The 24,660-nt window shown below is 37.6% G+C and overlaps 1 protein-coding gene across 1 annotated transcript in view; it reads right to left on the reverse strand.

Annotated features, from left to right (window-relative positions):
• Positions 1-24,660, reverse strand: part of LOC122563138 (sortilin-like) — an 80,524-nt gene that overhangs the window by 18,745 nt on the left and 37,119 nt on the right. Inside the window, exons 5-14 of the mRNA XM_043716597.2 lie at positions 22,644-22,808; positions 21,151-21,224; positions 17,669-17,718; positions 15,439-15,566; positions 9,968-10,112; positions 8,352-8,507; positions 6,539-6,645; positions 1,889-1,991; positions 868-1,039; positions 192-382 (exon numbers count right to left, since the gene is read on the reverse strand). Of these exons, the coding sequence (XP_043572532.2) occupies positions 192-382; positions 868-1,039; positions 1,889-1,991; positions 6,539-6,645; positions 8,352-8,507; positions 9,968-10,112; positions 15,439-15,566; positions 17,669-17,718; positions 21,151-21,224; positions 22,644-22,808 (1,291 nt within the window). The remainder of the gene's footprint in view (positions 1-191; positions 383-867; positions 1,040-1,888; positions 1,992-6,538; positions 6,646-8,351; positions 8,508-9,967; positions 10,113-15,438; positions 15,567-17,668; positions 17,719-21,150; positions 21,225-22,643; positions 22,809-24,660) is intronic.

The raw sequence follows: 24,660 nt of genomic DNA on the forward strand, positions 1-24,660 counted from the left end.
ATTATAACCAATCAACTCCAGCACTCTCCAAAGCAATATGTTAGCTAATATAGCTGCAAATTAATTCAAATTGTGAAGGATTTGAAAACCACGAAGGTTTTAAGACAAATGACTTTAGGTTTGGTATAAATTTGACTGTGTTTAATTCTTCTAAATTTACGAATTCTCAATCCAATTAAATCTGAACTCACAGTCCCTTGTGAGGAGTTCCTCAAAATCGATGGTGACAGATATCCAGTGCTGTGTAATTATGAGGTCCACATATCCCCAGATACTGACATTCATTGATTTGGCTCCTGGTTCTGAGGCAAGGCCAGTAAATACAATGGGTTTTTCAATGAATTTATAAGAATACCAGCACTGGCCTTCATCAATAGAGAACCTAGGAATCAAAATAAAGACATTTAATCAAAAAATGAATATAATTAAGTGCTTCCTCTTTTCTGGAGATTGGAAAATTGTCATTATTCTGCTGCATAATCAATAGTGCTCTCATAACAAAACAAATCAAAACCAAACAATATCAATTTAACATCTTCAAAATTACAAGAGAGATTTGCCCATGTTAATTTTGATAAATGGCCCTCTATTTGAGCTGTTCAAATATCAAAAGTACCAAGAAAAAAGTGCAAATGTTTTGATTCAAGTCTTTAAAAAGTTGCAGAATAAATCCAGAAATGCTGAAAAAGCAGGTAGCTGGGGTTATTTGGTCATAAGTTTGCAAGAGACTTGCTTAATTGGTCTAAATAAAATCATATTATACAAACAAATTAAATTAAGTGTTCAAATTCATGCCACAATAAAACAAACTTACAGCATGCAGATACAAAAAACATGATCAGAAGTTTGTTACTGCACAATACTCACTTTATTGTATTGACACTGTTATACTCATTGTGTTCAACTGCAACTATCAAGCCCCCAGAGTCCAGAATAGTATAGTGATGGGGTCCTTTCAAAGCTTTAAACCAGGAATATCCACCATCATCAGACACATACACGTCAGGCATCATTACAGAAATTGCATCCCCAACACTGCCTAGAAAGGAGAGAAAAACATGACACTAAAGTAACAAATGTAGAATAAATTTTGAGGCTGAACAATTGCTATTTCTCTAAAACAAAAGCTCAAATAGTTAGGATAATTGAGCACTTGCAGTGTCACTTTGCTGGAACTAACTTTGAATAACTGTAAAAAAAAGTACACAAAATACTAGAGTATATTGAGCATTTTTGTTCTAAACGATATGAATTTTGTTTCAGCAATTAATGAAATAGCTACCACATTCCAGTTACATAATGGTAGCATTCCTAAAATTGTGTCAGCAATAGGATTCAAGACATTTAGAGCAATATTTTGAAAATTTATACTCAAAGAAAAGTTAGCTGAACTTTCCCTCTTCAAATGCTAACAAAGCATACTTTACATTCCCAACATCAACTGTCTTTTCAAAAGAGAAAATTCTAATTAAACTTAATCACTTTCCGAGAAAGTCAATGGATGGCACTCATCAGTTTAGCACAACTATGTATTAACTCACTGAAAAAGGTTCAGCAAGATGCTATTCCTCCTACAACAATATTTTGTTAATCTTCCTCAATTTATCTACACTATTCACATTTTGTAAACAGCATCAAACCTGCTGGAGTAAAGAGCAAACCATAAAACTCTAAACAGTCAAATTCAGCATGCTTATAAAAACAAATTCCATAATAAAAGTAAAATGAACAAATGCATATTAATTGCTCCTGTTCTTTTAGAAAGATTTCAAGTACGAAGTATTCAAGGATTTGGCAGCACTTAACAGAGAACATAAGCAGCCCTACTTGTCCAGGAAACAATGAAGCTATAAAATAACTAACAGAACATAACAAAATATCTCAATACCGTGTGCTATGATTAGGCCAACTGCGTTTGGTTCAGAGAGCGGCAGCATTGGTACATTCAGTTTCTGAGAGATGCTGTACGATGCATGGATATGCAGACTACACTGTGGAAATTCAGACACACAGAATTAGAACGACTCAACAATGAATCAAGTTGTTAGACTTAAGCTGCCTATAAAGAAAAAATGTTTAACATTGAGGGGACAGCAAAACAGAATACATAAGTTCAACAAAAATACTTCAAGATAGCATCATCTACTAATTTATTAAATATACTCAGCACTGGAAAATTTGGAACATTCAACATACATCTCAAAATAATCAAATTGGATTGTATACAGTGAATCTCATTACAAGGCTGGGACTTTTCCTGGTGGCACACCACCATGTGGCTAACATGAAGTTCTAAATGCATTCAATTAATTCTAATCCAGTTAAATTCTTTTATATAATACACTAGCTTTCATATATTATTGGGTTTTGAACATCTTAAATGACACATTCAACTATATATATGATAGTGAATATGGACATTCAGTTGGACTCAAGTTTTTCTCTGTTAATTTCCAACTAAAACACAGTGTGTGGTGTACTAAATGTTCTTAATTCTTTTCAAATCCAGAGACAAGGTCAAACTCTTATTAAAGAAGTTGCATGCTGCTTGGTGTATCGACACTAAGAAATTTCTATCATGTGAGAAAGTTTTTTGTTGCTATTTAATAAATCAATACTCCTAGATATTTTCAAAGCAAGTCATTTTCTCAGAATTTGTTAGAAGTGTTACTTTAAAAATACAAAGTTAGCAATTCACCTACGCCATAATATATCCAATTCACCTTCCGTAATACTAGATTAGTAGTGCTGCCCATTTAGCTCTCCAACACCAAATTAGGCACAAGGTATCATACGTGTAAATGTCCATTGCATTCTGACTGTGCAGCAGGGAAGGAGACCTAAGATTTTAATCTCTCAATGGATTTGTGCTAATGTCTAAAAGGTAATACTCCAACCCGTTAACATACTTCACCCCTACCAGATATACTCTTGACAAAATGAGACAGACTCCTTAGATCAACAGAATATTGTGTCATAAATAGTATGTAAACCAGGGTAAAAGGTGAAAGCATAGTTGTGGCTGTGTGTAAAGCAAGACATCACCTAGATTGAATGCAGCCTGAAAATCCTGAGAAACTGCTTCAAAAACTCACATCATGCTATCCACCACCTTGCAGCTAGTAGTAAGTGAACAATTGGTGCATCTAAAACAATAACTTACAGTATTGTGAAAAAAATGGACAAACAGTAAGAGTTAAGGCTTGGTCCATCCAGTCCATGCTGAACATAATCCCAAACTAAACTAGTCCCATCTATCTGCTCCTGGCCCATACCTCTCCAAACCTTTCCTATTCATGTACTTATCCAAATGTCTTTCAAACATTGTAATTACATCCACATCACCACTTCAACTGGAAGATCATTCCACACATGCACCACCCTGTATAAAAAAAATTACCCCTCACGTCTTTTTTTAAATCTTTCTCCTCTCACCTTAAAAATGCGCTTCCTAATCTTGAAACCCCCTATTCTAGTGAAAAGATAATCATCATTAAACACCATTTATAGCATTCATTATTTTATAAACTTCTGTAAGGTTGTCTCTCAACCTCCCATGATCCAGTGAAAAAAAGTTCCAGCCTCTTCTGATAACTTGAGCCTTCTATATCCAGCAAAACCCTGGCAAATCTCTTCTGAACTCTCTCCTACTTAATTATATCCTTTCCATAACTGGACAAATAGAACTGGACACAATATTCCAGAGGAGGCGCACCAATGTTCTGTACACCCTCAACATGACTTCCCAATTCCTATACTCAATGCACTGACCAATAATTGCAAGTGTGCCAAAAGCCTTTTTAACCACCCTGTCTCTAGAGAAACTGAAGTCAAGGTGAATCAACACTATATAAAAAATATTAAAAATTAATCTGGAAGCATAGATGGAAAAGTTCATTCCAATTATGAAAGAAATACTCAAGATGGACAAAATATCAGATACACAAAAATCAGACTCCTGATCCTCTATTGTGATGTTGCCCTTGGGGTTAGTGGAGGGTTCTTCCAAAATGTTACAATTTTAAAAATGATTTCAAAGCCATTTTTAAATGTTTGCATTTTTTTTCCCCAAGTTGGTAGCTCCACTACCTTGATCTACACTATGTTACAGTAAACCCAAGAGGCTTACTGCATCCATCTAAAAGAGTATAATATGTAGGAGTAGATGGAGAATGTGTATTGCTGGGAAAGCACAGCAGGTCAGATCAGGAATGAGGCTTGTGGGCCGTGGCTGATCATTCCTGGTGAAGGGCTTACGACCGAAATGTCGATTCTCCTACTCCTTGGATGCTGCCTGACCTGCTTTGCTTTCCCAGCAACACACTCTTGACTCTGGATCACCAGCATCTGTGGTCCTCACTTTCTCCTAGGAGTAGATGTAGGCTGCTCAACCAGTGTTATCCTAACCGGGTGCCCCCTTAGTCTGAGACTGTCTCTTCTGGTCCTAATCTTTCCCCATCTACCCTGTCAGTTCCCCTAAGAAAATTAAATGTTGCAATACACTCACCTCTCATTCTTCTAAACTCCAATGACTACAGGCCCAACCTCCTCAGCCTCTCCTTAAAAGTGTTGGACCGGCGTGAACAAAATCAGAATTCACACAACACCAGGTTATAGTCCAACAGGTTTATTTGAAATCAGAAGCTTTCAGAGTGCTTCTCCTTTTTCAGGTGAAATGGAAGGAACAGCACACGCACACTCTTAATACCCACTCAGTTTAATACCCACTCAGTTTATTTTACTTTTGATTACTCGTAATTATCTCTCTCCCTTAATTATCACTTCACAGGGCATCCCTTCACTTGTTATTCAGCTTTGACATTTTATTCACACTGTTTGATACTTTTGATCATCTGTAATGACTGGGTATTCAGCCTGTTGATACTCCAACTCATTATTTATACTTACCTGCTGACACTCAATTACAGGGAATTATTTTGCCATTATTTTTTCACCTATATATTCTGTGTCTGCGCGGTTCCTTCCATTTCACCCAAAGGAGCAGAGCCCCGAAAGCTTGTGATTTCAAATAAACCTGCTGGACCACAACCTTATATTGTTAGACTTTGACTTTCTCCTTATTGGATAATCCCTCCATACTCGGGATTAACTTAATTACCTTCTAGTGACTGCCTCCAAAGCCAGTATATATTTCCTTAAATAATGGGATAAAAACTGTTCAGTCCTCCACATGTGCTCTAATTAGTACCTTGTTGTTTTAGCAATACTTGCCTCTTTTAATACTCCATTTGCTTTGAAATAAGGCCAACATATATTTTGCCTTCCCTATTACCTGAACTTGGATGCTTGGATACTAGAACTCCCAAATTCCAGTATCCTGTAGCTTTCTGCAGTCCTTCTCCATTTAAATAATATTCAGCTCCTCTATCCTGCCTGCCAAAGTCAATGAAACCATTTCCCAGCCACGCAATTATAATGACTCTCGTCTTGAGGTGAAAGAACATCTAGAGCCAAAGTACATCTGCAGAGGGCAGAAATCCTACATAACACTTACACTGTGTCGACACGTGTAGATCTGAACGGTTGAGCTTGTACTGTGGTTCAGTTATTATATGCTAGAAATGGCATACATGCAAATGCAATTAATTATCCAGAAACATGTAATGTTTCTACTTCGCAGTAGCAAGGCCTCAAGCAATCACCACCCTTTTTATCCTTCATATAATAAATTATTGTGGTTGTTTGAACTCTGATATTTCTCCTGATGAGTACAAGATAAAAAACTTCAAAAACTTCAGTAGTATGTGTTGTTTTTTTCCAATTATGGCAGAAAACCAGAATGTTCAGTGTCATCAGACTAGTACAAAGTACTAAAAGCCCAAAAGAGTAGGGATTTGAGCAGACAGAATATAAAACGCACAAAAAAGGAAATGCTAAGCAATTTAGCTAATTTCTCAAATAGTCAAGTTACACAGAAAAAAGTAATATTTTTGACAAAATTCATTGCAATGAAATTACTATAAAATATCTTTACTGTCACTAACTCCATGGCTTGGATTCCAACATTAAATACACAAGGCTCAGAAGCTGTAACAACTTAACATAAATTGCTTGTTCACTATAGAAAAATATTAAATCTTAAAAAGCAAGCCTGATAAAAGTTATTTTCATGCCAAGTGAACGGTAACTAAATCAAACTTGGGTTTCTGCTAAACTATCATTTTCAAATTGATTCAAAATGGCTTCAGGTGCACATAACACAAAAACGCTCAACTACATATCTTTCAGTGTGACTGCAATATTCTTTTCAGAGGCTCACTGAATATGTTACCTTGTATGGTGATGAAACGTCTGAAAATGAGCCTTCCAGCTCATCGAGCAAACCTACATCCTGATTGAGAGGAATTTTAGCACCACAGTGGTATTAACTATCTTATGTGCAAATGGCATTCATTTGAATCCAGTCAGAAGTTCCATTCAAATCGAAATAACTTTCGAAACCGCAATTGCTGTACACAGTGATAACTTTAGCAGAATGTCAAAATATTTGAGTTACATCAACACATCTTCTACTCACCTCATCTTTATTTTTAGCAGTAGAATCACAATCACTATTCTCTGGTTTCCTTAAGGGCTGCCACTCCCCTCCTCTGTCAAATGTAATAACAGACTGAACAGAACCATCTAAAAAATATTAAAACATGCTGTTAAATATAAATAGGGTAAGCTTTCCTGTGAACTTCTGAGAACTAAATTAGGTTAGCGGCAAATTCCAGCAATACCAATAAATTCCTAACTGAATCAGAACCTCTGACCAACAGCAAAATTCTCATTTATATAAACTCAACGGCATTTTCTGGCTCTTGACCAACCACACAACAAATTCGAAATGCTTACTTTAGCCAATGAACCACAATTTGTTAAATCACAGAAGAAACGAAAGTAGTTCAGACTAGTGTGCATACGTGTGCTGGTGGTGACTAGAAGGTGACATCCATTCCTATTAAGGAAGTATCCATAAGAACCACTGTTTAGATTAATTAGATTAGATTCCCTACAGTGTGGAAACAAGCCATTCAGCCCAACAAGTCCACACCGACCCTCCCAGACCCATTTCCCTCTTACAAATGCACCTAACACTATTAGCAATTTAGCATGGCCAATTCACCTGACCTGCACATCTTTGGACTGTGGGAGGAAACCGGAGCACCCAGAGGAAACTCACGTAGACACAGGGAGAATGTGCAAACTCCACACAGTCACCCGAGGCTGGAATCGAACCTAGGACCCTGGTGCTGTGAGGTAGCAGTGCTACCAACTGAACCACTGTGTTTACAAACGTTGTATATGCCCTCCAAGCATTCAAATTAAGTTCTCAACATAACTGGTAAATACAAGATTGGCCACAGAACAACACTAAGCTATTCCATACAAATACCCAAACCTGTACCATATCAAAGAAATTAATCTAATCAGAAGCTACACTTAAATATCTTCAACACAAAATGATATTTATTTAAAGAGCCTTTTACTTCTTTGCCATATGTGTAAACAAAGTTCTTTGGCTATAGCTTCATAATTGTTATTCAGATGCAACATGGTTTTGCACAGTAATGGAATACCATTTTAAAAATGCAATACAGGTAGTTCTCCTAAAGCCGTAGTTGCGTTCCAGCGAAACCTCTCAAAATAAAATCACCTAATGAAAATAATGGGGCCTATGGGACAAGTTGGGTTAGGGGCAGACCAGCAAAATATATCACTCACGATTGCTCAAAAATCACCCAAAAGTCTAACAGAAAGTATAGCACAGCCTGAATGAAGGTTGAAACCATATTTACAAACAAAACAAAAGTAAATTGAACACAATACATTTTTAAAAATGTAAGAAAGCTGTTCTCTATCCAGTTACTCTCACAGAAAGCTGTTCTTCGGCAGCTGACACCAGCGCACGCACAGGACAGCATGAAGACCAGAGCTCACATTGCGCACGCACAGAACTACGCAGAATCTTCTATACGTGCACAGAACAGCATGGAGACCAGTACTGACATTGTGCATGTGCAAACAGCAAGAACACCAGCACATGCGCAGAACGACGCAGAGATTTTGGTGTGCACATCGGCACGCGCGCATAATGAAGCAAACAAATCATCCCTGAAATCACTATTGCCAACCGAGGTAAGCATTCTCCAAAACACTGTTCCCAAATTCTTCAGCAACATTATAGCCAAATCGTGCTGCCAAAATGTGTGTAATCCCAGAACTACCTGTTCTGATAAATACCAAAAATATAATTTACTGTTTTCAATTCTACAAATTCTAAGTATTAATCAAAATGTTTTTCTAAAACAGATACAACTTTAAGAAATTCAAACTTGTATACTTACCTTCAGCAAGTACACTGGTAACATATACTCCACGCAATGAAGTGACATTTGTAAAATCTGTCTCGCCTCCTGTTGTCGTGTACAAATGCCTTGAGAGAGATTTGGAATATACTATTCCCCGATCATCTGAAACATAAATTGTTCCGAAGCCAGTATCTATTTGAGGTTGGGTGGGGGTGGATGTTGGAAAGAGAAGAAAACAAATCATTTTCATTAAGTATGCCTGACAGGGCAAAAGCTATTCTAGTTTATATTTGTTAAATAAAATGATTCATCATTGCTGCAGGAATCCTAAATCAAATTCAATACACCCCAATCCAATCTCAAATCTGCAGCAAGAAGAAAAGACAACATACAATCTTAGTTTTATGGAGATAGAAAATTCCTATTATAGAATGACCATCTATGATTCAGTATAACCATTGGAAAGGAAATCAAACATGCAAAGCCTAAACCAGCAACCAACTCAGAATGCCAAAAATTTGATAATATGCCCACTCCCTGTTGTTATCCTTCACTTTACTCAACACAGAACTTTTTTTAAAAACTGTAATTTCTTCCTCATGTGGTTCTGTTGTGAATATTCTACAGGTTTTTACATTTTTGTTCGAAGTTCTAATAGCCATGAGACCTGACATAATAAAATCACTCTTATCTATCGGCCAATTATGCGATTCAAGATATCAATGAAGATTTAGTATTGCTCTTCTGGAAGATTATTGCAATGAGTATTAAAACAACTTGCAATTATATAGCACTAACAATGCATAAATGTGTCTCAAGGCACATTACACAGAAATAGATAAAGGAGCTATAAGGAGATGAAAGTTTTAAATTAGAGGAAAGTGATTCAGACCAAACTTGCATGATCAATGTGCAGGACAGGAGATAGGGTGATATTTGGATGGATAACAGAAACATTATATTACGTTGTGGGGGAAATGGAAGATCATTCGGAAAATAAAGTTAGGAGATGTCAAAAATTAAAAGTTTCAATGAAAATACAATTTCCCTTTCAGAAAATCATGTTAGCTCTGCCTGATTATCCAAGAAATTTTCTTACTGGTTGGAATGCAGTCACACAAAAGTGTAAAGAGGATAGGAACTCAAAATCTCAGTCCAGGGTTGAATGAGGCATGCTGATTGTCTCTGGTTGAGCCAGAGACAATGGGTAGTAAGAAGTATTGAATCAGTGAATAGGGTGCAGAGGGTGAGGGCAATAACTTTAATCCTTCCAATATTTACTTGGATCCACTCAAGACTGAATGGGATACAAGCAACCTGACCACACAATGACAATCCAATAATGGCAGCTGAGCACTGTCAGTACCCAAGTAGAAGTAAATTCTTGTTTGTAGATAATGTCACCAAGAGACATCATGTTAATGAGATAAACAAGACAGCCAAAAGTTTAATGATTTTTAAATACTCCAAATTAAATCCACAAATAAAATAAAAAGGTTACAAGGGATGCCAAATTTGATCCCACGTTGTATTACATATTAACAAAAGAAATAATGGGGTTTAACAAATCCATGTAAAACAAGTAATCACAAATTTGAAAGTATGTTTTAACTCTATTACTTTTAAAATGAACATCCAGTTTTAAAACCTACCACCAGGGTCATCAACATGCATGAATACCATGTCATCATTTGCAGCCAGAATGGAGTAGAACTGTTCAGTGCTGACGTGAGGCAACTGTACCATATTCCAGGTGTCACCCATATCCAAGGACACATGGAGTGCTCTTAAACTGATCTATAAAACAATATAAATAAACAGCCATTTTCTAATCTCCAATGTTGAGAAAAATCTAAGGATAAGGTTTTTTTTAATAATACATGTACGTTAAGGAAGCATCACAACTGGACTTTTTTTAAAAAAAAACTTCTTAGTTATCCAATCTGAAAGATAAACAACCAAGATGCACATACACTCATTCTCTCCAGCGGGGCTTCGGCTTTGCAAGTAAAATTCCTAAATGCTCCCAAAGTGCCAAATTATCCATATAACACATTGCACCTTATTGAAGTAGAGTCATTAAGCAATGTAATTTTGCTATCAGAAATATTAGTTAATAGACATTCATCCAGATCTACCATTTTTATTTGTTGGAGACTAGATGCATTTCCAAGTAACATCTTGGGACCCTATGTAAGTCCTGACTTGTTGCTCTTTGAGAGCGCTGACCAGGAAGTCTGAACCTCCCTTGTTCTCCAGGACCCTGTGTCAAAATTTCCAACTAGAGTCAGATACATGAGACAGTGGATGCACGTTTGCTCGCTGAGCTGGAAAGTTTGCTTTCAGACGTTTCGTCACCATACTTGATAATCACCACAGGAAATAATATCACCAACCCAAGGAAACCTAAACAAAAATAGGTTCACTAACAACAGTGCTTCACCAGAGGCTCACTGATGATATTACCTAGTATGGTGACGAAACATCTGAAAACGATCCTTCCAGCTCAGCGAGCAAACAGAATCTCAACCCGAGCTACAAATCTTCTCAAAACTCGCTAATATGAGACAGTTACACTATACTTACCTGGAAGGTCTCCTAGACACGTTAGATTATGTTAGTCTAACACGTGCATTACTGATCCTCATAATTACTCACACTGACCCTCCCTTCCCCAGTTACATTCATTCCAACTTAACTGAACCCCCAAACCACCTAAATACCCCTCCTGATGACATAATCACTCTTCTCAGCCCACCAATCCCACCCAGCACCCTACGAATTTATCCAGTTTACTTATTCATTAAGCAATTCCTAATATTGTGGCAGCTAGGGCCATAAAAAGGGATACATCCAGCCTATCCCTGGCACTACAACACTATGAAGAAGCTCCTTTAGAGGCACAGTGGTCTGTATTTATGGTGAAGCTAGGTTCAGAAGACAACAAAAAAGAAATGCAGAGCAGCATGTGGGCAAGCATATGTTCAGGATGAACTCTACTTTGCAGAATGCCGCTGGCTGACTAAGCACTTAACCAAAGGCATAAACAACAGTTTAATGCGGCTTTACATCATACTATAAATATACAAAAGGTCCCATATAAATAGAAAAATAATCCTGATCTCTTTTCTGACCAGCTAATGAAGAAATACTTAAGAAGGTAGCTCTCGAAATCACGGACACATTGGTAATCATTTTTCCAATGTTTGACCAATTCAGGATCAGTTCCTGTGGATTGGAGGGTGGCTAATGTTGTCCCACTTTTCAAGGGAGAGAAGGAGAGAGAAAAAGGAATTATAGACTGGTTAGCCTGGCGTCAGTGGTGGGAAAGATGCTGGTGTCAATTATAAAAGATGAAATTATGACTCATTTGGATAGCAGTAAGAGGATAGATCAGAGTCAGCATGGGTTTACGAAGAGGAAATTGCGCTTGACTAATCTTCTGGAATTTTTTGAGGATGTAACTATGAAGATGGACAAGGGAGAGCCAGTGGATGTAGTGTAGCTGGACTTTCAGAAAGCCTTTGATAAGGTCCCACACAGGAGATTAGTGAGCAAAATTAGGGCACGTAGTATTGGGGCAAGGTACTGACTTGGATTGAAAATTGGCTGACTGACAGGAAGCAAAGAGTTGTGATAAACAGGTCCCTTTCAGAATGGCAGGAAGTGACCAGTGGGGCACCACAAGATTCAGTGCTGGGACTGCAGCTGTTTACAATATACAGTAATGATATAAATGAAGGCATTAACAGTGACATTAGCAAATTTGCTGATGACACAAAGCTGGGTGGCAGGATGAAATGTGAGGAGGATGTTGAGAATACAGCATGACTTGGATAGGCTAGGTGAGTGGACGGATGTATGGCAGATGCAGTTTAATGTGGATAAATGCGTGGTTATCCACTTTCGTGGGAAGGACAGGAAGGCGATTACTATCTAAATGGAGTCAAGTTAGGTAAAGGGGAAGTACCACGAGATTTAGGTATAGTTGTACATCAGTCAATGAAAGCAAGCACGCATGTACATACAGCAGGCAGTGAAGAAAGCTCATGGCATGCTGACCTTCATAACATGAGGAATTGAGTATAAAAGCACAGAGGTCCTTCTGCAGCTGTACAGGGCCCTGGTGAGACTGCACCTGGAGTATTATGCACGGTTCTGGTCTCCAAATTTGAGGAAGGACATTCTAGCTATTGAGGGAGTGCAGCATAGGTTCACGAGGTCAATTCCCAGAATGGTAGGACTATCATATGTTGAAAGATTGAAACGACTGGGCTTGTATACACTCGAGTTTAGAAGGATGAGAGGGGATCTGATTGAGACATAAGATTATTAAAGGATTGGACACTCTGGGCTGGAGGAAGCATGTTTCCACTGATGGGTGAGTCCAGGACCAGAGGATATATGGAATATGGAATGCTCTGTTTCAGAAGGCAGTGGAGGCCAAGTCTCTGGAAAGAGATGGATAGAGCTCTTAAAGATAGTGGAATCAAAAGTTATGGGGATAGGACAGGAACAGGATACTGATTGTGAATGATCAGCCATGATCCTAATGAATGGTGGTGCTGGCTCTAAGGGCCAAATGGCCTACTCCTGTACCTATTGTCTATTGTTTATTGTCTAAATAAGTTTCTCTTTAAAAAGCAACTATCTAAGCCAATAATTGCTTTGGTTAAATTTCTACCCATGGATTTTTATTTATCAACAATTATCATTTGACAGTTGTGAAAGTTAATAATCAAACACACACTCAGCTACATCTTCGATTACAGACCCAAATTTTTATTTGCTTCACGTCTGGCTAAAACTTAAGATCAAGAAAGTTCCTTCTTAGGAATTCCAAAAGCAGAAAGGTTTTATCCCAATGAGTGATGCTATTTTATATTCACCTTCAATACATATTTTAAGACGAGGTAATTGCACAAGCAGCTTACTGTCTAGAAAACATTTTGGAATCATATTAAAGCACTGATGATTTACTAGTCAAGATGACACAAAGTAACTGAACAACTGGAATTTGTGACAGGAAGCCTGATTGACTTGAAGATTAAATTCTTTAAGAAAGGACCAAAAGCAATGATAATTTTAAAGTTGCATTGCACTGAGGAAATTTTGCTTTTGATCAGTGTTATCTTGGTATATTAAATCTTCGGTAATTCTGGAAGAGGAGTACTGGATAAATAATGCGTTTACATTTGGCTATATCTGAATGCATACAATTAAAGTTAAATAAGTTGGTGCATATATAAACCCAAGTACTTGGTAAACAAAGAAGATTCGGAATCTTCTTCAACACTAATTTGATTCAGAATGAAAAATACAAGATATTCTTTCAAAGAAACATTTCATGCACAAAGTAGTATGCTACTCAGTTTTCCCAGCATTGCAACTTCTTGGCCATTAGCTGTTCAATGAGTCAAATTTGGTTTTGTAGTTTGAGGGCATATATATCTCGCCTGGCTCATAAAAAATTGAGTTTTAGGTCAAAAATCTAATTTTTAAAAAAATCAACAAACTGAAACTGGATCTCTCCATGAAAGCCACATTAAGCAATCTGGCTCTTTTGAACACTTAGTACTACAGACACAATGACATTCAGCTTGATTGAGACATAACTTCATAACCTAGATAGAAATGTAGGATATAAAATCTGGGAAGGTTTTATTTTCCCCCCTAAATATGCAATATCAGAAATTTCAAAGGTAGGGTTTCTTAAACCTAGTTTGTTTCTAGAGACCTGGGTTCAATTCCTGCCTCGGACAACTGTCTGTGTGGAGTTTGCACATTCTCCTCGTGTCTGCGTGGGTTACCTCCCACAGTCCAAAGATGTGCAGGTCAAGTGAATTGGCCATGCTAAATTGCCTGTAGTGTTAGGTGAAGGGGTAAATGGGTCTGGGTGGGTTGTTCTTCGGAGGGTCAGTATGGACTTGTTGGGTCGAAGGGCCTGTTTCCACACTGGAGAGAATCTAATCTAATCATATACATGGACAGAAATTGTCATGCAGATTAGAATATCATGACAATTTGATTACTTTCAATAAAATTCACAAAGCTGTCTCAAGTACTTTGAGCACCTTAAATTCAATTAAGTTGAGTGCATTAACTAAAAATGTTATTAGTTGCTTTAACAAAGATGTAAAACGTTAGTGCACAATTAGTATGAGAAAGAATTTAAATTAATGGATATTTTTCTTCAAATGTTACCATTGGAAATAAGTTTAGAATTTTATTCCTGCAAATAGAAGGATTATGAAGTACAAAAATATACAGTAAAATAAAACAAACTAACTCAGTTATGCTCTTCAGTTTTATTTGCCATAATTTCTATCAAATTAATTGGTGATATTATTTCAAACACCGGTTCAATTTAAATTTGAGATGTTCAGAGTGGAGATGACCTTCAAAATCTGCTCAATTACTGCCAGATAAATTCACTCCTCTCTACATCTGGCCTTCAGGCAATGATTGCTTACCACATGCAAGTCAGCATTACTTATTTTAAAAACTCAATAGGGAGCCTCTAGAGTACTATTTCAGATTACCCATTTACAGACAAACTCATTCTAATCCTATTCAATTACTATGTACAACAGGATTTGCTGATGAGCAAACAAGTGATCTAGCAGAAATTCCCTCCACAGATACCAAGTCAGGTCCAAAGGAAAATTACTTTTGCGACCAACCACATTTGTCATTAACCAACCCAATATCGACCATCTATTTCCTCTGATGGAACATTAAACTCCATTTAGGGAATCAATTATTTTTCATTATTTGTAGCAAGAAAAGTTGATAGGTTGATTAAATAACTGGAGAGAAAAAGTACTATAGTTTGGCACTTATTAAATAGAAGTTCCTTGAAAAGTCATTATCAAGCTGCTTACACACTTCCTTGAAGCAATGACTTGGGAACAAACTACTTTCCACCACAGATTTATCACAGTAGGGGGGGGGGGGGGGAGAGCAGAATAAGGAAGTAGTGATCCAGCTGGGTCTATGAGAGAATATTTGCTTTAATGTAAAGCTCCTTATGAGAATATATATTTTAATAATCTAACTGTAAAGCAATAGATTGTTCATGTGCTGATGTTTTGAAAATTGGTAAGTATCCATAAACCTTTACCTTATCAGTCATAACAGAAGCAAAGAGGAAATGCCCTCCTAATCCAAATGAATATATTTTTGATCCAATAGTTTTAAATGTTCTTCCAAAATCATCTGTCCTTTTAAGCTCCAAAAGGCCTCTTGCTGCTACAAAACAAAAATTACATTCTCATCATTTCCTATACCTACTGGAAACAGTGACCTTGAGAATAGAATAAAGGTTTTGAATTTGCCAAAACTTTAGACCCACATGCCCTGGAATAAAAAATCCTAATGTTTTCAGTCCCAGCTTGACTAAGCAAATACAACTCCAACAGTTGTTTTGCTACTTATCAACAGTTCAAAACCGAAATTACTGTATTTCTACTGAATGGGAAAGTATGTGGGATTAAAGGATATTGTAAGAGTTCACAGTTACCATAGCTAAGCAGCAAATAAAACAATGAACACTTCTAGTCAGCATTCGCACACTAAAAGAAACAATATGCTTGCTTTTAATGCTTTCCAACATTGTTACTGGCATATTGTTAACATCTGTATGCACCATGGAATCGAAACTTCTTGCAAATATGGGCTCAAGAGTCCTGGCAACAAGTCCATATATTAAAAAGGTTACCTACTGCCTTTGTGAGTGGCACTCATGCATAGAAGTACCAGACCATTGTACATGCAACAGATGCAACAAAATTCAACACAGCAAGTACCATTTCTTTTCCCCACTGTTATGCACGGATATTTTATTAAAGAAAAGCAAATGCAAGCATCAATTGTTTAACAAATTTGACTTTTACATTACCAACTGTAGATAGTAACTTAATTTGTTCGGTCAGCCAAATTGAAATAAAAGTAAATGAAACGAGGACAAAGCAAGAAACTTGGTGATTACCTCATGATTACAAAGATCAAGGTTTTAAAATGCCTCAGTGTTTTGCTGAAGGTGCTCACATGCACGCAAGCATGTGTGTAGGTCAGGATACTGTAACAGTAGTAATGGACTCAACGGTCACTAACACTGGAAAAGGTGATATCTTGTTTAAAATCAGTGAATCAAAAGTGTTAATGTAGACTGTTTGTCAACTCAATTTCAGATTGTCATAAAATTGCGCTGTGTAAGCCTGACACAGTTGATTAGATGCCGTAAAAGTAGTGAACAAGAGCAAGCTAAAGCAGAAAGTTCATTCAAAGCAAGAGATAAGCCTCTTTCTCAGGAGAGGTAAGAAATTTCTGGAGTTAATTGATCAAACCAAGGTGGAAAACATGAGGTGTTTGTGATGACTGTCAGTGGTCAAAACGAATATTTGCTGGAGACTGCACAATGTAAAAGTTTGAATGCACAGCTTCTTTGTGGGCGGCACGGTGGCACAGTGGTTAGCACTGCTGCCTCGCAGCGCCAGAGACCCGGGTTCAATTCCCGCCTCAGGCGACTGACTGTGTGGAGTTTGCACGTTCTCCCCGTGTCTGCGTGGGTTTCCTCCGGGTGCTCCGGTTTCCTCCCACAGTCCAAAGATGTGCTGGTCAGGTGAATTGGCCATGCTAAATTGCCCGTAGTGTTAGGTAAGGGGTAAATGTAGGGATATGGGTGGGTTACGCTTCGGCGGGTCGGTGTGGACTTGTTGGGCCGAAGGGCCTGTTTCCACACTGTAAAGTAATCTAATGTAAAGTAATCTAATCTAAAAAAAAAGAGTAAAGAATCTTTTCTCTCTCAGCACAATTAGTTAGCTCAGGAAGGTGCTGTTTAAGCAAAAACTGGATTTTCGGACAGAGCAGGCTGATCACCTGTTCTGCTCTGATCTTCAGAAAAGTCCATGCAAACAGATTCGTTTGTGGTTGTAAGCATTGCATTGCTAAGGTTTTTGCAATATTTCATGTAGCATACATTGGTTACATTCCAGTTTGTTAGAACTGCTTTGGGTTATTAGCATCAAAGAGTAAACCTGATGGATCAGTGAATGTGTGAATAAATACTTATGGATACCTGTAGCATATGATCTGTAGACCCTTCATCCATATATTTTTCATAGATGTGGTAAATTACATTAATAAAACTAAATCCATACAAATTTCTGCAGTTGCAAGAAAAATTAAGCAAAGACTTCAAATTAAATTTAAGTGATACCAAGTATCAAAGATAAACCTTAAATAAAAACTTGTAATCAAATAACAATCCCATGTGCTCTTCCTAAAAACACTGAAATGTAAGACATTTATTTTTTGTTCAATACAAAAGTACAAGTGTTGATATAACTTACTACAAGACCCATTCGGGTGGGTCGTGAAGAAAATTGTGTCATTTTGTCCCCTAAAGTAAAGCAAAAGAAGAACAATCAATGGATAGCAATGTTTGTGACCATCATATAAAATACGTGTGGATGATGGGGGTGGGGGAAGGTGGAGCAAGAAGGGTAGGAAAGAGGAACACTTTCAAAAACAACATACAAAATGATAAATGATGATTTAATATGGTCAAACATTACTAAAAACCTGTTCGCAGGCAATAAATAATGCACAAATATACTTCAGCAGTTCAATACATTTTACTTTCAATCTCAAAAGGTGAATGTTGTTACTAAGTGGTGTCGCTGATGTTATCTTTTTACCATCGTTTGAGTGAATCTGCTAAATCAGAAGAAATATTGCTGGCATCTTGAGGCCAGTATTCATCCTCAACTAATAGCAAAAGAAATTCTGTTTTCCTTTACAAGATTGGCCAAAGAACCTTGGCCTTGTTGAACATTAAATTAAGGTTAAGTTCAATTTTTAAGCAGTGTCGTAGCTCACTGCAATTATTTGGATTCAAAATAAGCATTATATGGAACTGAAAACACTAACTCTGTTTCTCAAAGGGATCAAAGGGTACGTAAAGAAAAAAGAAAACTGGGTACTGATTGGGTCAACGATGATTACACTGAATGCTAGAGTATGCTCAAAGGGCCAACCCCTGTACATATTATGTTTCTCTCTTCACTGATACTGCCAGACTGGCTAAGTTTTTCAGCACAGTCTAACCTAGGAAAAATCATACAATTGGTCATGGAAAAGGATAGACCAGATTGAAAAGTTGAAGTTCTAAACTGGAGAAAGGCCAATTTTGACGGTATTAGACAAGAACTTTCGAAAGCCGATTGGAGGCAGATGTTCGCAGGTAAAGGGACGGCTGGAAAATGGGAAGCCTTCAGAAATGAGATAACAAGAATCCAGAGAAAGTATATTCCTGTCAAGGTGAAAGGGAAGGCTAGTAGTTTTAGGGAATGCTGGATGACTAAAGAAATTGAGGTGGAAATGTGTTGCTGGAAAAGCGCAGCAGGTCAGGCAGCATCCAGGGAACAGGAGAATCGACGTTTCGGGCATAAGCCCTTCTTCAGGAATGACTAAACTAAAGAAATTGAGGGTTTGGTTAAGAAAAAGAAGGAAGCATATGTCAGGCATAGACAGGATGGATCGATTGAATCCTTATCAGAGTATAAAGGAAGGAGTATACTTAAGAGGGAAATCAGGAGGGCAAAAAGGGGACATGAGATAGCTTGGCAAATAGAATTAAGGAGAATCCAAACGGTTTTTACAAATATATTAAGGACAAAAGGGTAACTAGGGAGAGAATAGGGCCCCTCAGAGATCAGCAAGGTGTCCTCTGTGTGGAGCCACAGAAAATGGGGGAGATACTAAATGAATATTTTGCATCAGTATTTATTGTAGAAAATGATATGGAAGATATAGACTGTAGGGAAATAGATGGTGACATCTTGCAAAGTGTCCAGATTACAGAGGAGGAAGTGCTGGATGTCTTGAAATGGTTAAAGGTGGATAAATCCCAGGACCTGATCAGGTGTACCCAAGAACTCTGTGGGAAGCTAGAGTAGTGATTGCTGAGTCTCTTGCTGAGATATTTGTATCATCGATAGTCACAGGTGAGGTGCCGGAAGACTGGAGGTTGGCAAATGTGGTGCCACTGTTTAAGAAGGGCGGTAAAGACAAGCCAGGGAACTAGTCCGGAACAATAGTCCGGTGAGCCTGACCTCCATGGTGGGCAAGTTGTTGGAGGGAATCCTAAGGGACAGAATGTACATGTATTTGGAAAGGCAAGGACTGATTAGGGATAATCAACATGGTTTTGTGCGTGGGAAATCTCACAAACTTGATTGAGTTTTTTGATGAAGTACCAAAGATGATTGATGAGGGCAGAGCAGAAGATGTGATCTATATAGACTTCAGTAAGGCATTCGACAAGGTTCCCCATGGGAGACTGATTAGCAAGGTTAGATATCATGGAATACAGGGATAACTAGCCATTTGGATACAGAACTGGCTCAAAGGTAGAAGACAGAGGGTGGTGGTGGAGGGTTGTTTTTCAGACTGGAGGCCTGTGACCAGTGGAGTGCCACAAGGATCGGTGCTGGGTCCTCTACTTTTTGTCATTTACATAAATGATTTGGATGCGAGCATAAGAGGTACAGTTAGTAAGTTTGCAGATGACACCAAAATTAGAGGCGTAGTGGACAGCGAAGAGGGTTACCTCAGCTTACAACAGGATCTGGACCAGAGGGGCCAATGGGCTGAGAAGTGGCAGATGGTGTTTAATTCAGATAAATGCAAGGTGCTGCATTTTGGGAAAGCAAATCTTAGCTGGACTCACACACTTAATGGTAAGGTCCGAGGGAGTGTTGCTGAACAAAGAGACCTTGGAGTGCAGGTTCATAGCTCCTTGAAAGTGGAGTTGCAGGTAGATAGGATAGTGAAGAAGGCATTTGGTATACTTTCCTTTATTGGTCAGAGTATTGAGTACAGGAGTTGGGAGGTCATGTTGCCGCTGTACAGGACATTGGTTAGGTCACTGTTTGAATATTGTGTGCAATTCTGGTCTCCTTCCTATCAGAAAGATGTTGTGAGAATTGAAAGGGTTCAGAAAAGATTTACAAGGATGTTGCCAGGGTTGGAGGATTTGAGCTATAGGGAGAGGCTAAACAGGCTGGGGCTGTTTTTCCTGGAGCATCGGATGCTGAGGGGTAACCTTATAGAGGTTTACGAGGGGCATGGATAGGATAAATAGACAAAGTCTTTTCCCTGGGATCGGGGAGTCCAGAACTAGAGGGCATAGGTTGAGGGTGAGAAGGGAAAGCTATAAAAGAGACCTAAGGGGCAACGTTTTCATGCAGAGGGTGGTATGAGTATGGAATGAGCTGCCAGAGAATGTGGTGGAGGCTGGTACAATTGCAACATTTAAGAAGCATTTGGATGGGTATATGAATAGGAAGGGTTTGGAGGGATATGGGCCGGGTGTTGGCAGGTGGGACTACATTGGGTTGGGATATCTGGTCGGCATGGACAGGTTGGACCGAAGGGTCTGTTTCCATGCTGTACATTTCTATGACTCTATGGTCATATCAGACACAGAATAAAAATTCATTTGTGTTGTGATCAATAGAGCAGTAGGACGTGAGAAAGAATATGCTCCTCCCATCTGAGTCATAACATATGAACACAATTTCTCGGCTTTCCTCCTTGACCTCCACTTTAACTTGGAAGTTGAACATTTAATTAAATGCTTGTCCCCTTTCTCCACATCCTCAGAACCTGACCCTTTCAATATTTTTTAACACCATTACCTGATCAGCGTTGTTCTTTGTAAAGTGATTTAGAACATTAATTATACTAATGAATTAGCACACACTTGAATAAAACAAAATAAAATAAAAATATCAGTCACTTAAGTTATTATTAGTTAAGCTTTACTTACCACTTAACAAGACAGACAAAGTCATGAATATTTTGCCAAGTTTTGCCAAAATTGGAGGAAAACCACAAAACATTCTGTAATATTATAAATAACATGTCAGAAAAAAAGAAAAGTGAAATTGCACTGAGTTAATTAATAAAACCAAGCAAAAAATATTTTATTGACATCTAGATTTTCCTATTCACACAAATCGATTTGTGCACGCTATCTGCACACATGTACCATCTTTCCTGTACCAGTGACTAAACCTGACCAGTACTTAATTGACTCTAAAGTTGTGTGTGTCATTTGGTGATAATGCAAAAGAACTATGCATAAATACAAATTTAAATTTCATCTGCTCTTGTTCATATTTAGCCAACATATATTGTCCAACCCATTATGCATTAAAAGTCTGTTTAATTCATTGCAGAACTTTTGAATTAAACCAATTCAGCTGCTGGATGTTTTCTGAGTTTCTGAATTCTATTCAGTGTAAAGCAGATAAAGGAAGGGTCCCAGCATTGATCCCTATTACCCCTCAATACTTTTTCTCAGATGGATCCTTCCACCAACATTTTTTTTTAAAAGTATGCTGCTTTGTCACTTTAATCTCACTAATAGCTTCTCATGTAAAAGTTGTCAGGACCAGAGTGAAATTTTTAAAAATACAGCACGCTGTAATGCCATTTCCACAAAAAAGGTTGATGTTTCATTTTTACATTCACACTGTAAAGGCTGCTCCTTTGTTACCAGATGGCTACAAAAGTAATTTCCAAGTTTACCACTGATTTACTATTTTACTGAAGGCTAATTAGTTCCCAAAGTTAGTTTAAAATGACTACAATCTACTTTTCTAATTTATCAAGACTTGACAGATTTTATTCATTTCTTACAAATGACCATCAATGCATTAAAAAAAATGAACAAATATATCAAATTTGATGATTTGGTCACCTGTTAGCGTACCTCACCAAATTAGAAAAGAATTCCTTTATAGCATTAAAGTGCAGCTTCTACTTCATGCCAAGTCAGTCATAGATTTTTATATCTTATAGCATCCAAAAACACTAGGTTTTGTCTTGTCTACACTCAATGTGTGGCACTTATATGGATGGAAGTAAGAAATTAAGAATCCATCCAAAAATGCAAGCTGGATGTCTCTAACCACAGACACAGCTAAATACCATTTTGCAAACCGTGCCAGCAAAGATGTTTCTAGAAATGTTAAGTGACAAGCCATCACCCAATGGAGAAACAAATCGTGATACAGTTTGTCCAGTCAATCAAATGGTCATACATCTACATGTAATCACATATCAAAAGTCATCTACTTCCCTAAAAACAAAGGATTTTCATATTTTCGAAAGCAGCTGCAATGGTTACAATGTTTATTTCACAATAGAATACTGCTGACGGTTTCAATTCCACCGTATTTTATTTAACACCTCCTGAATAAACAAAATCATGCATTCAATTGATACAATCAATCAATCTTTCTTAGTTGCACTTACACGTACGCTTAGTGCTAGCAGATGGTCAGAATTTTTGGAATGGTACAAGATCTGCATAACTGGATGAAAAGGAAGATTTACAGTGTCAAAGTTCCTGCCAAAATCATTTGACCTGAAGATCCTTCCACCATTGCTCTGCCCAGATACACCAGCTGTAAGGATCACCTTAAACAAAAAGGGAAAAAAATATGTTACTATTTTGAAATATAGCTAATGCTACATTTATAATGGAGAACAAATTCCTGAAGTGGCTCGGTTGTGCACAGTACAGTTCTTTAATCTAAGAACCATAAGGTATAGGAGCTGGTTTAGGCCATTTGGCACAGCAAGTCTGGTCCACCATTTGATCATTGGCTGACATGTTTCTCAAGAAACGTCTGAAGGAGGTAGTGTCATATAAACTCCTTTCCCATTAAAACAATTTTTTTTTTTGAAAAAAAAATGAAGTCAGGTTAAGTACAATTTGTGACCTTGATACAATTATTCTCAAGGTTACCGTGGAATCATGCTGGATACCTGAAGCAAACTTTCTCTTTACACTTTCATCCAAGGTCAGCACAGCTTCTTCTGCTGCTCAGGCCACTGGCAATGGCAGAAAATTCAAGTCTGCCTTCACCTCCAGCAATAGCATGCTGTGACACCATCGGCCCAATCCGGAGTTAAAACTATGTCATTCAATACAAACTGGCCATGTCATTCATTTAACCACTGAAAATAATAACCTGAAAGATGTCAGCCATTCAGTAAAGTAAGCATAATATGTATTCCAAGCTTATACTTAGGTTTGCAGATCTCCTGATCATATGATAAAAATTCAAAAACTGTATGGTTACAGTTTCAGATTATAATTTGCATGACAATTCAACACTCTGCACCTCAGATATATTATGACCCTCCAGCCATCAAGCTAGTAAATATATTAATCATCTTTCTGGCAGGTGCCATCCTCTAACAGTCACAATGAAGTTCCAAAGCAACTGAATTTCCAATGACAAGAAAATACCAAAGCCAACTGACAGATCAACTCATTACAAAATTGCCACATTTGGAGTTAATCTTTGATGAACAAGAGGGTGTGAAAAAAACAAAGACACTCTTCTACATAAGGATAACTATGAACAGACTGAGAGTGGGTTGTTTGAGAATTGTGGGTGCAAGCTAATTCATACCATTTTACTTCAGTTTTCTGGAACTTACAAATAATTTAACATATGACTGCTATGGGAGAAAAATTATAATTCTAGGTGGGCGAGGTATGACTCAAATGTAAATTTGTCTTTTGTAGTTATCTTGTGATTAGCATGCACCACTACTAGTTCATTTCTGTACTATTATTGTTTTTTGTAATCCTTTATCTCTTTAGAAGGGTCTTCCTGGATCAAGAGAAAAAAAAACAGGCTACCTGTTATGAAGGTGTAGGGGTACTGTACCTATAAGAGAGTTGAAAAGCTACCAAGGACTTGGAGAAGCACAGAGTCCAGAACAAGGTAACAATGTAACATTTGGTCGAAACAGCTGGAGTAGTTGGGTTGCCATGAGACAAAAATAAATTCAAATCCAGCCATCTTAAATTACGCCCCAAGATACCAAACTCTAAGTTTGAATTTAGTACTTTGATAATATTAAAACCAATGCAATGATCTGATGTTTTGGGGTATAAAACCAAACATTTTTGAACAATTGAGGGAGAACTGACAAAAGACCAACAGATATAGGCTGCTAGTTTAGGAGCTCTCATAAAGGTACCTCTCTGTGGAGGAAGTTTTTACAGCAGAACACAGAAATGACCTGGAGAGACAATCTGCAGAGGAAACTCGGCAAAGCTGACTGATGTTGAAACGTGATTAATTTTTTTGTAAATCTTAATTGGGATTTTTTTTTTTTTAAAATCGGACCAGTTTATAGAGTGGGAGGTAAAAAGATAGGTTTAAGAGAAAGGAGTTGTAAACAGTTGTTAATCAATATTCGTTGTTAGACTTACAGAATAAAGTGGTCAATTTTACATAATAGAGAATTT

This window comes from Chiloscyllium plagiosum, unplaced genomic scaffold (assembly GCF_037043375.1).
Source record: "Chiloscyllium plagiosum isolate Xiang-an unplaced genomic scaffold, Cpla_swu_hap1 HiC_scaffold_26, whole genome shotgun sequence".
NCBI lineage: Eukaryota > Metazoa > Chordata > Chondrichthyes > Orectolobiformes > Hemiscylliidae > Chiloscyllium > Chiloscyllium plagiosum.